The 13,616-nt window shown below is 39.7% G+C and overlaps 1 protein-coding gene across 2 annotated transcripts in view; it reads right to left on the reverse strand.

The window, feature by feature from the left end:
* Atf7ip (activating transcription factor 7 interacting protein) overlaps positions 1-12,736 on the reverse strand; it is a 51,045-nt gene extending 38,309 nt beyond the window's left edge. The window contains exons 1-4 of one of the 2 annotated variants that reach the window (XM_032905522.1): positions 12,661-12,736; positions 4,879-6,557; positions 2,223-2,300; positions 847-992 (exon numbers count right to left, since the gene is read on the reverse strand). In XM_032905522.1, the coding sequence (XP_032761413.1) occupies positions 847-992; positions 2,223-2,300; positions 4,879-6,550 (1,896 nt within the window). In that variant the 5' untranslated portion in view covers positions 6,551-6,557; positions 12,661-12,736. Of the gene's footprint in view, positions 1-846; positions 993-2,222; positions 2,301-4,878; positions 6,558-10,906; positions 11,354-12,660 lie in introns of those variants that run through there. The other variant, XM_032905521.1, reaches the window with a different exon arrangement.
* Between the last annotated feature and the right edge of the window lie 880 nt (positions 12,737-13,616).

Consider the following 13,616-nt stretch of genomic DNA (forward strand, 5'->3'; position numbering starts at 1 on the left):
GAACACATTAACATGTGCACATGTGGTATACCATGCATGTGTGCTCATGAAGGTTAGCATGGAGTCCAGTGATCAACACGGGGTATCTTCCATGATTCTTCAGTTAGAAACAGTATCTCATACTGGCTGAGTGCAAGTATACCAACTGGCTAGACTGGCTGGCCCTTCGGACCCCCGAAGTTGCCTCCGAGCTTCCCAGTGGCCTAGCTAGGACAGGTGAGCATGCCCATGCCTGGCTTATGAGTGCAGCCGATGAAAACTGCGAACCCAAGCTGGCACGCTATTTACCCTGAGACGGTTCCCTTCCTCACACTCCGAAAATACATACAGCACTAATTGTTTTCAACATATATTGTATATGCTAGCATATCATATACAGGGAAGATTCAAAAAATCTTTACTCTGAACACTCACTTTTCCTAATCCATCTAACGTCTTGTCTCTGTCCTGCTTTATACTAACATAAAAAGGGATTTGGGAATGAACCAACTTAATATTATAGAGATTAAAGTCTACTAAAAAGTTTAAATATTAATAAAGTTTGTTTCTTCTTCATTGTAAAATAATGTTCATATAGAAAAAGAAAAGTTCAAAAACCTTAGTTTTTTAATAACAGAAAAATGTCATAGCTCCCTTCTATTTAAATATTCACTACAATGTTTTAAAATAAAAATACTGTAGCCAAATAGTCAGAGGAATAAAGTTTATCACAGATTTCATATCTTGTCATTGTCTTCAAGCTCTGACTAGGTTATGTCAAGGTAAACAGAGAAGAATAGGACCATGGTGAAAATCTCCAAGCATGCAGCGACACTCCTGACGCATTTGAAACGCAATGTGTGCCACCTTTTGAAGCTTCTGGTTGATGTCTCCTTTGGCTGTGATCTTCACTTGAAACTCTGCCTCGTATTCTTCTTCCATATATCGCCGCCGTTTGGACTGCACACTGTCCATGTCTTCTGACTTGGACCGTTTTCGTCTGGAAAATTCATCTGAGAAAAACAACAAAGCAACCAGCACTGCTGAGTCCACTGTCTCGGTCACGGCCTCCACACTCCAGCCAGCCAAGGCTGCGCTCAGCCACTCATCCTATGATACTCTCACGACCACAAACACTCAGCAGGCATGCTCAACAAAGCTCAGCTTTAAAGATGAAATAAATGATTTCAGCATGACAAACAGAACTTCCCAAGTGTTTAGCAATGCACACCGAAAACAGCATTTTTCCTTGAAATTGTCACATTAAGAATGAGAGCTGTCTATAGCTTTGCCATGCAGACAGGAAGCCTCCCATCGTGCTCGTCTCTGCTCAATCCCACAGCACACAATAACACGCTAACATATAACAGCCATCATTATGCCACAGCTATCTGTTAGCTATGTACATGCTGAATGATTTAATCCTCCTTCCTCTGTGAAAACAGTGCCAGGTCGTCATTCTGACTGAGCCGTGCCCTAATCATTCAACCTTTCGAGCAGTAAGAGTATCTAAGGTATTTAACATAGCCAAGTAGCGTTCAAATACATACAGATAGCAAAATTATGTTACAAAAGTACATTTGGCACAGAATACACATTCAAAGATTTTACTTAAAACATTTTTTCAAATGTTAACATTCTTGAAGTCCTTTGAAGACCTGGACTGGCTTTTCGGCATTTCAAAACCTAAATCACTTGTATTCCAACATCGTTTATGGCCACCAAAATGGAACCTATTTCCTTTGATCTGTAAAATAATGTTCAGGATATAAAGTAGAGAGGAGCTGAAACACTATTTAGCTTTGTTAGAATAGCAAAGAAATGTATTCACACCCATGTATGCATTTATTTAATATCATGAATAACTTTTTAATATAGACAAAAATCAACCAAAGTAACCCTGGCTTCTGGCTTCTTCTAGGTCTCCAGCACCAGCTCCAGCTCCTTCCCCATGCATCTGCCGTGGACAGAAACTCACGGCCCTCGCTGACCACAGCCAGGCAAAGCCCCCTGCCCTAAGCCTAATAGGAGCCTTACGGTGGGAGTCCGCGTCCTCTGCAGAATGGAGAACAGAACAAACACAAAAAACACATTCCTATTGGAAACACAGCCCAAGAACCCTGAGCTACTCATAAACAACGTCAGTAAGTTGTGGCTTAAATTAAAGAAGGCTGCAACCATCCGTGAGAGAAACGGGGCCCATGACTGAGGCCACACTAAGACAAGAGCTGGAGCATGCGTACTTCTCCCAGGCGGCCGCTCCTCATCGGGCACTCGCTCCTCTTCCTGAGCTTTGCTGTCCTTCTCACTCCTTTCTCCCTCTGTTGGGACAAATGTAGAAAAGGGAGCCTTATTTCTATGGAAATCAGGGACACCTCATTAATTCACATTTTTGGTCACCATTCGGACTACTGAACAAATGTTTTACAAAACTGAAGTCACAAAATAGGTAATTTAGAGAATATGGGAGCACAAACTGAGAAGTTTAAGAGCAGGTTCACATTCAAGCCGTATTTATGTTTAATAAATGGAATATGAAAAATACTAGAATTCAAAGTCAATTATTTTACTTATTAATTTTCCATAATCGGTAACAACTATTATAAATCATTCTGATTTCTTGACTTTCTGTTATTAAAATAAACCAGAGCCAGCAAGGTGGCACAGAGAGTTAAGGACACATGCCAGCCGGCCTGACATCTATGCCCAAGCTGTACATGGTAAAGAGAACTGACTCCTTATCCTCTGGCCTTTGCATGTACGCTGACCACCTAACAATAAAGAATCATAGGAAAACTAGAGCAGTAGCCACAGTTATCAATATGATGATGATAAACGACACACTGCTAAGGTCTAAACAACTCAAAATCTTCTGTGCTGAATTACCATTTGTCAGATCTACCTACTAGATTCATGGCACTTATGACAGAACATACATTGAGTTTTAGAATAGATGACAAGGATTAGAATGTACAGTACGTTTTACATTGTGTCGTAGAATGAACTCATAAGAAAAAATGTTAACAAGTTCTAACAAGGAAGTAGAGTCCATATATCTTTAACTTTTTGCTCAGTCTCTAGGGATTGTGCAAACTTTCTTTGGGTGTGTGGTGTGTGTGTGTGGGGGTATGGGTGTGTATGTGGGGGTAGGGGTTGGGTCAGTCTGTGTGTGTGTGTGTGTGTATGTGTGTGTGTGTGTGAGTGTGTGTGTATGAGTGTGTATGTGTGTGTATGTGTGTGTGAGTGTGTGTATGAGTGTGTGTGTGTATGTGTGTGTGTGTGAGTGTGTGTGTGTGCGTGTGTGTGTGTAGGTAACTGAAGAGACAGAAAAGAGCTCTGTCTTTCCAGAGGTAGAGTTATGGGAGGTTGTGAGGTACCATATGGGTGCTTTGGTCTTCGGCGGCAAGAGTAGCAAATGAATATCCAGCATTGAGCCATCTCTCTAACATAAAATAATCGGATGCCCTTGTTCAGAACAGGGGTTTCTAAAACTCATCCAATACAAAGCTTATTAGCTCATTAGTTCTTATAGACTCCATCCTTCTGGGTAGGCCAGGTTGTCATGACAACCTGCTCTTCTCAAGAACAGCCTTCTCATTAAGTTGCTATGTTTTCATAGTTCTAACTTCCATGAGCTTCGCTCTAGTCTGTCAAAACTAGACAGTAAGATCACTTAAAGTTGGTGACCAGATCTTATAGTTCTGGTAATGCCAAAACCTTTGATGTTGTCCTGTGCAGAAGTAACAATAACTATATGTAATATAATAAACAAACAGGCTTGCCTCTGTCCTGCTAAACTGATGGGCCACAGCCTGCCAACCCCTTGCTTTGGTTTGAATCTGTAAGGATATTTACACACACACACACACATACACACACACACACACACACACCAAACAAAAAACTACAAAGTCCTATAGATTAGTTGATAGAAATATACTCATTGTGGTTTAAAAAAAAAAAAAGAGGAAGTAACAGGTAATCCATACATAAGTAAATACAAAAGGCCAATAAACATTTTCAATCTTGTAAAATACATCAAGAGAATGTGGAATGAGGAAAATCTACCTTTTCCACACATTTTCTAAGCTTTATACCAGTACAATGGTGCAAATGCTATCTTTCCGGTTAGTGGATTTTAACCTGTGGGTTACCACTCCTTTGTGGTCAAATGACCCTTTTATGGGGTCAGCTAAGACCATCTGCATATAAAATATTTACATTATGGTAAAAAAAAAAAAACAGCAAAATTACAATTATAAAGTAGCAACAAAAAAGATTGTATGATTGGGGGTCACCACTTCATCAGGAACCGTATTAAGGGGTCGCAGCACTAGGAAGGCTGATGACTAAGGCTCTATGTGAAGTTTGAGAATAGCCAGATTTAACAGGAGAAGAAACGCTAGCTGTGCTAGCTTTGTCCATGCAGCTGGAGGGCTTGATCTGAGAGCAAAGAAAGCGACCGACTAGCAGCTGAAGAATGCATATGATGTTAGGACAGACATCCACTAATGTCTGAACTTTCCCAGAAAAGGAATACTAGGTTAGTCTCCTCAGACTATGATTTTAATCATTTAGAAAGTATCAGCTATCATTCAGCAATATGCAACAGCTCGCCTCCAGATTACTATGACATACTAGTTCTTCTAACTTTGTAAAAGTAAGACTTTTTTTCTATTTATTTTGATAATGGTTTGAGACTAGGTCTCATGTAGCCTAGGCTAGCCTCAAACTACTTATGTAGCCAAAGTTGACTTTGAACTCTTTGGCCCCCAACTTCTCCCCTTTTAAAACCAACATTTCTTTAAAACCTTACTCATGGATCACTAATATTGATATTATTGAGTATGTTGTATTAAACAGTTTATTAAAGCAAATAAAAATCCTTAATCAGCTAACCTGGAGAGCTCGTCTTATTCTGTGCTAGAACTTCAGACTCATCTTTTCCACACGAAATATCCTCTTCATCAGAAAGGACTAAAAAGGCTTCTTTTGGCAAATTCTCACTACTTTCTTGTTTTGAGGGTGAGCCAAAAGAACCCTCCATTTTATCCTCCAAGTCTTGACTTGTTTCAACTGGAAGGAGAGAAGTTTTTGAAAAGCAACTGAGTTCATCCTCAGTGGGTGCAAGTTTTTCCAAAATAGGGATGATCTCATCTGTTTCCATAGAATCCGTGTTGTCTAAGACGGTATTCTTCTTGTCCTCCTCTGTGGGGTCCTCACTGGCAGCGTCTACAAGTTCTACAGGACTTTTATGCCTGTCCTTTTCACTTTGGTCAACTTCCATGCTGCTGGAGATGGCCTCTTCCTCAAGAGCAGGCTCAGCAACAGCGTCTTCCTCTACCTTCTTCGTATTTTCTGGAGGTAGATGATCAGAACGAATAATTGCACTGTGTGTTTCTAGAGTTCCTTCCTTCTCAGCAACATTACTGTTCACCTTATTCCCCTCATCAAATGAATCTTTACTTTGAATTTGGGCTAAGTCTTCGTCGTCGTCATTCTTGTCTGGACAATCATCATTGTTTTTGCTATTCTGCTCTGTCTTGTCAGTGTCAGGACCTGGCTCACAAACTGGCACTGAACTTGGTTTAAAACTGTCAGTGGCTGACTCCACAGTGAGCTCACCAGGAGTCAACTCACCAGAAGCCAGTCTGCTGCAGACAGACGTACGAAGCGACTCCTCACTAGAAGGCAGATCATCAGAAGGCGAGTCACCAGAGGTGACACAATCATCCAAAGCCGACTCCCCAGAGGCCAGGTCACAAGACGCCACTGCACCTGTGAGTCTTTCATCTGAAGCTGGCTCACTTGAAGCTGGTTCACAAGACACTGGCTCACCAGAAACTGGCTCATCAGAGGCGGAATCACCAGAGGCAAGAGCATCAGAGGCGAGTTCTTCAGAAGCAATATCTCCAGAGACGGGATCACTACAGGAGGGATCACTAGAGGTGGGATCACTGGAAGAGGGATCGCTAGAGGACGGATGGCTGGAGGGGAGCTCCTCACAGGCAGACTCACCAGTGGCTGGTTCTCTAGTCGTCAGATCTCCTGCAGCCAGATCACCAGAGCCTGGGTTATCAGAGGCTGGGTTATCAGAGGCTGGATTATTGGAGGCTAGGGTACCACAGCCTGGGTTATCGGAGGCTGGGGTATCACATCCTGGGTTATCAGAGGCTGGAGTACCAGAAGCTGGTTCAGTGGTTACTTTAGAAGCAAGATCAGAAGTTATACTGGGGGACAAAGTTTCACTATTCAAATCTTCTTGCTTGTTTTTTACACCAACAGTGGGGATACACGGTGTTTCTTTCCATTCCGTTTTACTTTCTTCAGATTCAAAACAAATCCCATCAACGCCATTCACTTCTTCTCTATCTTGAATACAATCTGTGTTTTCCAAAGGTGAAGTAGGATCCAAGTCTCCATTTTCATGGTTCCCATTTAGCAGTTTCCCGTCAGTTCTCAGCAGCTCCTCTTTGACTCTGTGCACAGCATCGAGCTGCTGGCGATCACTTGCTCGCATTGTTTTTCGAGCCTTGAAAACTTTTTTCTGTGGTTCTTCTATATTATCCATTTTGAATCTTTAAATAAAAAGAAAAGGATTTCAATGATTGAGACAAGTCATTTAATTACAGGTTTAATGAAAGTTAAAATATGAACAATTTAGATCATATAAATATAAAACAAAGACAACAGAAACCTTAATCCTTACTATGTCTTAGTTCTCGTATTTACTAGTTACGTAATCTAAAAGGGACAAAACAATGCACAGCAGAACATCAGTACAGGAGAATGAAGAAGGAACACAGCTTTACTCTTGATACAGGAGAGCTTCAGGAACGTAAAAAGTCCATGGAAAAAAACAGGTGCTGGGAACCAAACCCGAGTCATTGTCTACAAGAGCAGCACTTAACCAACCACTGGGCCATCACTCCAGCTCTGTTTGAAGGTTTGGAGAAAGCAAGAAATGAATGCTAAAGAGTACAGGGTTCTTCTATGAAATAATAAAAATGTGCTAGCATCCACTGCAGTGACAGCTGCACAACTTAAAAACTACATACACCGGAATATGCTCTCCTTTGGTCAATTTTGCTAGCGTCCTATCTGCCCAAGAGTGCACTCTTGGTGATGCTCTTGTTTGCATCTGCATTGTCGCTTTGCTGCTTTCTCCCCTAATATAATGTCTTTGACTTTTTGGATGAGGTTAATTTGCATCTGCAACTTTTTTAGTTGCTGTAATAAAATACAGACAAAAAAATCAGCTTGGGGAGAGTGGATTTGTTTTGATGAAACACAGGTCATGACAGGGAGGCTAGGCTGAAGCAGCAGGGGTTAAAGTGGCTGGTCACATCGCATCCACTGCCAGAGTCACAATGAACTCCCACACACTCCTTACTTTTTCCAGTTCTATAGACCCTCATCCAGCCCAGGGAATGGGGCCACTCACAGTGGGTGGGTCTTTCTACCCAATTAACCTAATCAAGATAAACCCATCCACAGGCATAGCCAAGAGGCCTACCTCTCAGTGATTGTAGATCTCTTCACGTGACAACTGAGACTAAGCACTGCACGTCATCTTTTTCCTTGTGCTTCAAGTTTAATCATTAATCCTCAATTAAATTTCACCTTTCATATTATATACACAGAAATGAATCTAATATTTTTCAAGGTATTTATTTTTATTTTATGTGCATGCAGGAGGTGAGGAAATGGTGATTAATCCTCTAGAACTCGTGTTATAGATAATTCTGAGCCACCATGTTGGTGCTGGGAACCAAACTCGGGTTCTCTGTGAGAGCAGCCAATACTCTTTCTTAACTGCAAAGTTACATCTCCAGCCCCTCATCCTCACATCTTTTTTCTGCTAAAGTATTTTCTAATTTTCATAGTTCTTCCTTTTATCTATAAATGACTAAGTAGTATGTTTCATCAGGAGATAACACTAATCAGGTAAAGATCATTAAAAATTCACATCCAAAAGCCCAGCAATATTGATCATTAGCAAGTCTTGAAGCATCCTAGTATATACAGGGCCACAAAAGTGCCTAAATGACAGTTTTTCCCAAAATGATTAAGAATGGGGTTCTATATTCTTACTGTTTAAATTGTAAATGAATATAAGGTTACTAGGGTGAGCCCTACTGCAAAGTGATTAATGTCTTTGAGACTACGACATGCACAGAATAAAACCATGTGAGACAGGAGCCATCACAAGCCAAACAACAGAGGCAGCTAGAAGATGTGTCTGGACAAATCCTTCCTCAGAACCTTCCAAGGAACTATGCCTTGACAACAGCTCCATTTTGAAGTTCTAGTCTATAAAATTAAAACAATATATTTGGGTGAGTGGGTGCGTGCGTGCGTGTGTGTGTGTGTGTGTGTTATGTGTATGTGTGATTTACCACATAAACTGCCTGAGCAGACATAGAATATCCATTAGACCATATTCAGCACTACCTCCTAATTAAAAATAAAACTCTAAACAAGCAAAAGGGAATTTATCTGCTAAAGGTTATCAAGATGTAGATGCTACATTTAATTGTGAAATGACATTAAGATAACAAGAGAGACAAAGACACCCCATATCCCCAATTTTATGCTATCAAAAGGTTAATGCAAAAGAGCATTTAAAAGAAGACAGAACTAAGACTAAAGCTCATTGCAGAGCATTTCTGCTTGGTGTGTGAAGGAAGGTCCTGGGTATTGTCCCACAAAAAGGAGAGCATAGCCAGCTGTAGAAGAGACTGAATCAGGAGGGGGAAGAGGAAGGAAAGAAAGAAGAGAGAGATTAACTATAGGCAGAATAGAACACATGTAGATGTGCAGCTGTGTGCTCGTATCCACTCTCCCTACCCCCCTTCTCTTTTGTTGATATACTTCCCAATGCTACTCAATCAAGAATGGGGCTAAAATGCCACAAAACAACCTACACTACATCAAAGTTTTAACACCTTCACTGATGTAACTTACCCACAATAAATAAGCAACCTAAGTTGTTAATAGTCAATGTTTTTCCATAATAATAAGCCTGTTCTGTTTGTCAGAGACCAATAGAGCTCTAAGAACATGGCACTTTGTCAAAGAATGTCCAGATTATGTTATTCTGCATTCACTTTTTGAATTTAATTCAATAATTTAAACAGTTCTTAGTGTTTTCTTTTTATTTAAAGTACTTCTTAGAAAAAGTATCTTTCAACTCTACAGAAACCTTCAAACAAAGCACACTGGTATTATTTTAAGAGTCTAAAATTAAACTTGGAGATTTTCTTTCCTCATCCACTTCCAAGTCCTGTTACCTATACAGTTTCCTACATAAGCTTTTGGCCTACTTTTTGGTGCAAGAAATCAACCCCTGGAATTTCCAATGCCTGCTGCTCGGTGCTGTCAGTGAACTTTACCCCAGACAGCACAGCTCAGCACTCACTGCGCTGACTGTAATGAACATCGTTAATGTTCAAATACTCAAGCACCATTCCTTTAAGCTTTGAAACACCCATTTTCAGACAGTCTATGCATAACCAAGAGCTATAATTATTTACATTAAAATTAAACATTTTTAAAGCTTAAGCCAGTGTGGTTGTGCATGCCTTTAATCCCAAAACTTGGGTGAGAAAGGTAGTAGCATGCAGAGGCAGGTGGATCTCTGAATTCTGGGCCATCCTGGTCTACAGATTGAGTTCCAGAACAGCTAAGGCTATATAGAGAAACCCTGTCTCAAAACAACAACAAAAACAAACAAACAATGACAACAAAAAACTGTTGTTGTGGTTATATATAAAATAGAAAAGAGTAATGTTGTCTATTACCCCCACTGCGTCCACACCGGGGGTACCCCAGATATCTATCTGCTAGATATCTTGGCGGAAACACATCCCAGCCGCACACTTTCCTACACTCAAACCCTCACATAAAAGAACACACAACACAATAATCTTAGATCCAATTGATAAGATATAATTGCCCACTTAAACATACAATGCCCGGTACTATCCATCCCTTGTGAACATTAATAACAACCTGTAAATACACAGTGCACCTGCCATCTTGTCCTGCCACGGCTTCTCAGCCCCTCTCCTCCGCCCTGTCTCCTCCTCTCTCCCCTAGTCTCCTCCTCTTCCTTCAAACTTCTCTCCCGCCCATCCTTCCTTCTCCTCCAATGACAGGCCTCCTTCTATCCTGTACCTGCCTCACCTGTGACATCATCCTACAAAAAACCCTTAACTTTTCATAGTGCAAATAACCAATGAACTTTGCTGAGAGTTATAAATTTGAATCCCCACTTCTCCCGGATGAACCAGGTGCCTAACATTTCAATCTTTTAAAGTGTTAAAAAGAAACTGTACCTTAAAGTGTCTTAAGAGGCACTGTGTCTACCATACAGGCTTTCCTGAGAATTATGAGATGTGACTAATTCATAACATTAATTAATACATTAATACATTAATTAATTAGAAGGATTCGGGCCAAGCAAAGTAGAGTACACTGGTAATCCTGGCAACTGGAAGGCTGAGGCAGGAGGAGCACTACAATTCTGAGGCAAGCCTGAGTTACAGTCAGTTCCTACCAGCCTGTGTCACAGTGTGAGACTGCAAGCACACAAAAGGCCATCTAGAATGGCCGTGTGCCTGAGCCTGGATGTAAAGTCTGCGTGTTGCTTGCTTATGCCTCACTTTCAGACTCTAAGACAAATTTTCTCTTAAATAACATTGAGTGAGTGTGTGTGTGTGTGTGTGTGTGTGTGTGTGTGTGTGTGAGACAGAAAGAGAAATTAGAAAATCTAGTAAGCCAGTATAAACAAAAATTATTACTAAACTCTCTCCACCAAATAACACTTAATACAAATAAATACAACCCAAGTAAAGTTGGTTTTTGCAACAAAGCCATTAAATTCAGTAATAACTAAAGTATTGCCAGAGACTGAGGTAAATACCTTCACTACCCACAAGGAAGCACACTGCAGCCATTCAGCAGATTTTCATAGGTTCTAAGTCTAACAACAAAACAGACAAAACAATAAGGAAGTAGCATGAACAACAAGTACAAAGCAGTTCAGACATATCTGTGCAAACCAATCAGCAATCTGCTTAGAGAAATCTATTTTGCATAGCAAAGCTCATCAGGAAAATTTTACATCAGGGAAGGGTGTGTACTCTGCAGACAAATCTGCAAGGCTGCGTTACCAGAAGGTAGCCTAAAGCTCACTTTAGGTATCATCTGGACTTGAGGTGTCGTCCATCTATATTATTCTGTAGAATCTGTGCTTCGCTGTGAGGCAGCAACACGAGTCAAAGCGCTTCCATGGGACGGCAACTCATTTTACAGAAAAAGCATGTCTATCTTACAGCAGAAAATGTCTGCATATCTAGAAGAACATCACATGATGTAATGAATTAAGTTTCTCCCGGAAGTACTTTTTTAATCAAAAGGCAGTTTAAAAACAAAATATATATATATTTTAAGTCCTTACTTTACATATATGGATCCAAGTAAATATGGTGAAATATCAACATTTTCTATAGAAATTTATACATTAATAACCAGAGAAAAGTATGTTACCTGATATGTCTCTATGCCTTGTAATTTTTTCAATTTTTTGATAAATTCTTTTTAAAGGAAGAGCAGTGAGCCTCTTCTTTAAAGAACTTTTTCCTGAGCCTCCTCCCCTGCACCCACTTCTTTCACTTTCTAGCAAGAGATCTCAGCCATGAACCAAAGGGAAGCTGTTTTGTCTTAGCTTATAACCTTCCTGCTCAAAACCTCAAGAATTTAAGTGGCTGTTGAAGAGCTACATACAAAACTCAGCCAATCAGCAGCCAGCATTCTATTTCCTGCCCAGCAACAGGAGACAGACAATAAGGTCAGAGAAACATAGTTAACGAAACACAGATCTGAAATAGTGCGATGTGGTTCTTTGTTTGAAACAAATAACCTAGAACACAGATTCCATGTCTTAATTCCATGATATGTTTTAAATATACAGTACACATAAATAAGTGGATAAGATTTATATCTTTTATGCTACTTTATCTGGATTTTATCAATGTTCATAAATGTTTCTAAAATATAACTTATCTGAGGAATCAGTTAAACAGGGACAATACATAAAAATAGCATTTCTACATAATGAGTTAAAATCTATAAAATTCAAATATATTTTCTTTCACAAGGTTAATAGTTCTTATATTTGTAAAAAAAAATTATAAATAAAAGCCATCAAAATATTAAATCCAAATAATTGGGATGATCTCTCAAACCATTTCACGTACCGTTACTAATATAGATTTCCAAACCCAAAATGCACCAGGACTGTGGACATGGGCAGGATGGCAGAGCAGAGCCTCCTATTGCACGGAACTGACTCAGCTTAATTCACATAACGAAATCAAAATGTCCACTCTTGGTGACTGGGTGGTAACAATATATTTACTACAACACGCGCAATTAATTGCCTTTCACAGTTGGCTAAAAAAACTGTATAAGCTCTGCTTTTGAAAAGCAATAAAATGTGTAGATTATAAGGTAATTTTACAGGGGATTTTTAATACTACAAAAAAAACCCTGTGACCAGAGTTTCTTATTTCCCCCAAATTCACTATCTTTATTAGTTTTTTCTAGTCAACACATTTTTAAACTAATCATTTTCCCCCTTCCTTACAGGTGAACCTTGCAATTTTTCAAACATACCCAAGAGGGAGCTTGCTGCAGCCATAATTTTAGTTTATATAATCTCCTCATAAGGGGAATAAATCAACAGCTGCTTCAGCGCTTCCTTCAGTCCTGTGAGGGAACTGAAATTCACTCTGATTGGCTCAAAGCCTTCTCTGCCTAAAGCCAATCAGAGAAAAGTATCACAAACCTTACCCAGCAACAAAGGAAGCAGATGAGGGCAAGAGCTCTAAGAACTACAGCCACTGTGAAAGTCAAAGGAAATAATTAAAATGGAAACCTATTAATACCACAACCTCAAATGCCTTGTGTTAATAAAGATATCTATAATACTGTTCAGCTTTTGTTTGAGAAGTTCCCCCCATTTTACTGTCTATATTTAAACTATATATTGTCTGTACTGTTTCTAAAAATAGTTCTGAATAAATATTAAGATTATTGATTCAAAACACACACACACATACACACATGCACGCACACACATGCATACACATACACAAAACCACCATGCTCTAATTCAAATTAATATCTCTAGTAAAGAACACATAAAAATACAACTCATAAAAAACCTGGAACATAAAACAAAATCATGTAAGTAAAGGTAGCCCGGATTTCTGACAAACGTCCATGCTGGGAGAAACATCACTAATATTTTTCTAAATGATCGGATGCTGAAAATCGCAGGATTTTTAGGATTTATTTCTGTTTTCATCTATGTGAATGTTTGTCACATGTGTGCAAGTGCCATCAGCAGCCAGAGAGGGCATCAGATGCCGTGGAGCCCGAGTTAAGGCTGCTGCTGGGACTGAACTCAGTGTTCCTAACCACTGAGCCACTTTTCCAGCCTGTGAATGTTTTATTCAATTTTTTTCCTTACACAGCTTAACAAAATCAACTCAACAAGCCTGACTACTAATAACCTAGCCCTAAACCTCATTGTATTCATTACCCACAATCCCTAACCTATTTGCCGA

This window comes from Rattus rattus, chromosome 6 (genome assembly GCF_011064425.1).
Source record: "Rattus rattus isolate New Zealand chromosome 6, Rrattus_CSIRO_v1, whole genome shotgun sequence".
Lineage (NCBI taxonomy): Eukaryota > Metazoa > Chordata > Mammalia > Rodentia > Muridae > Rattus > Rattus rattus.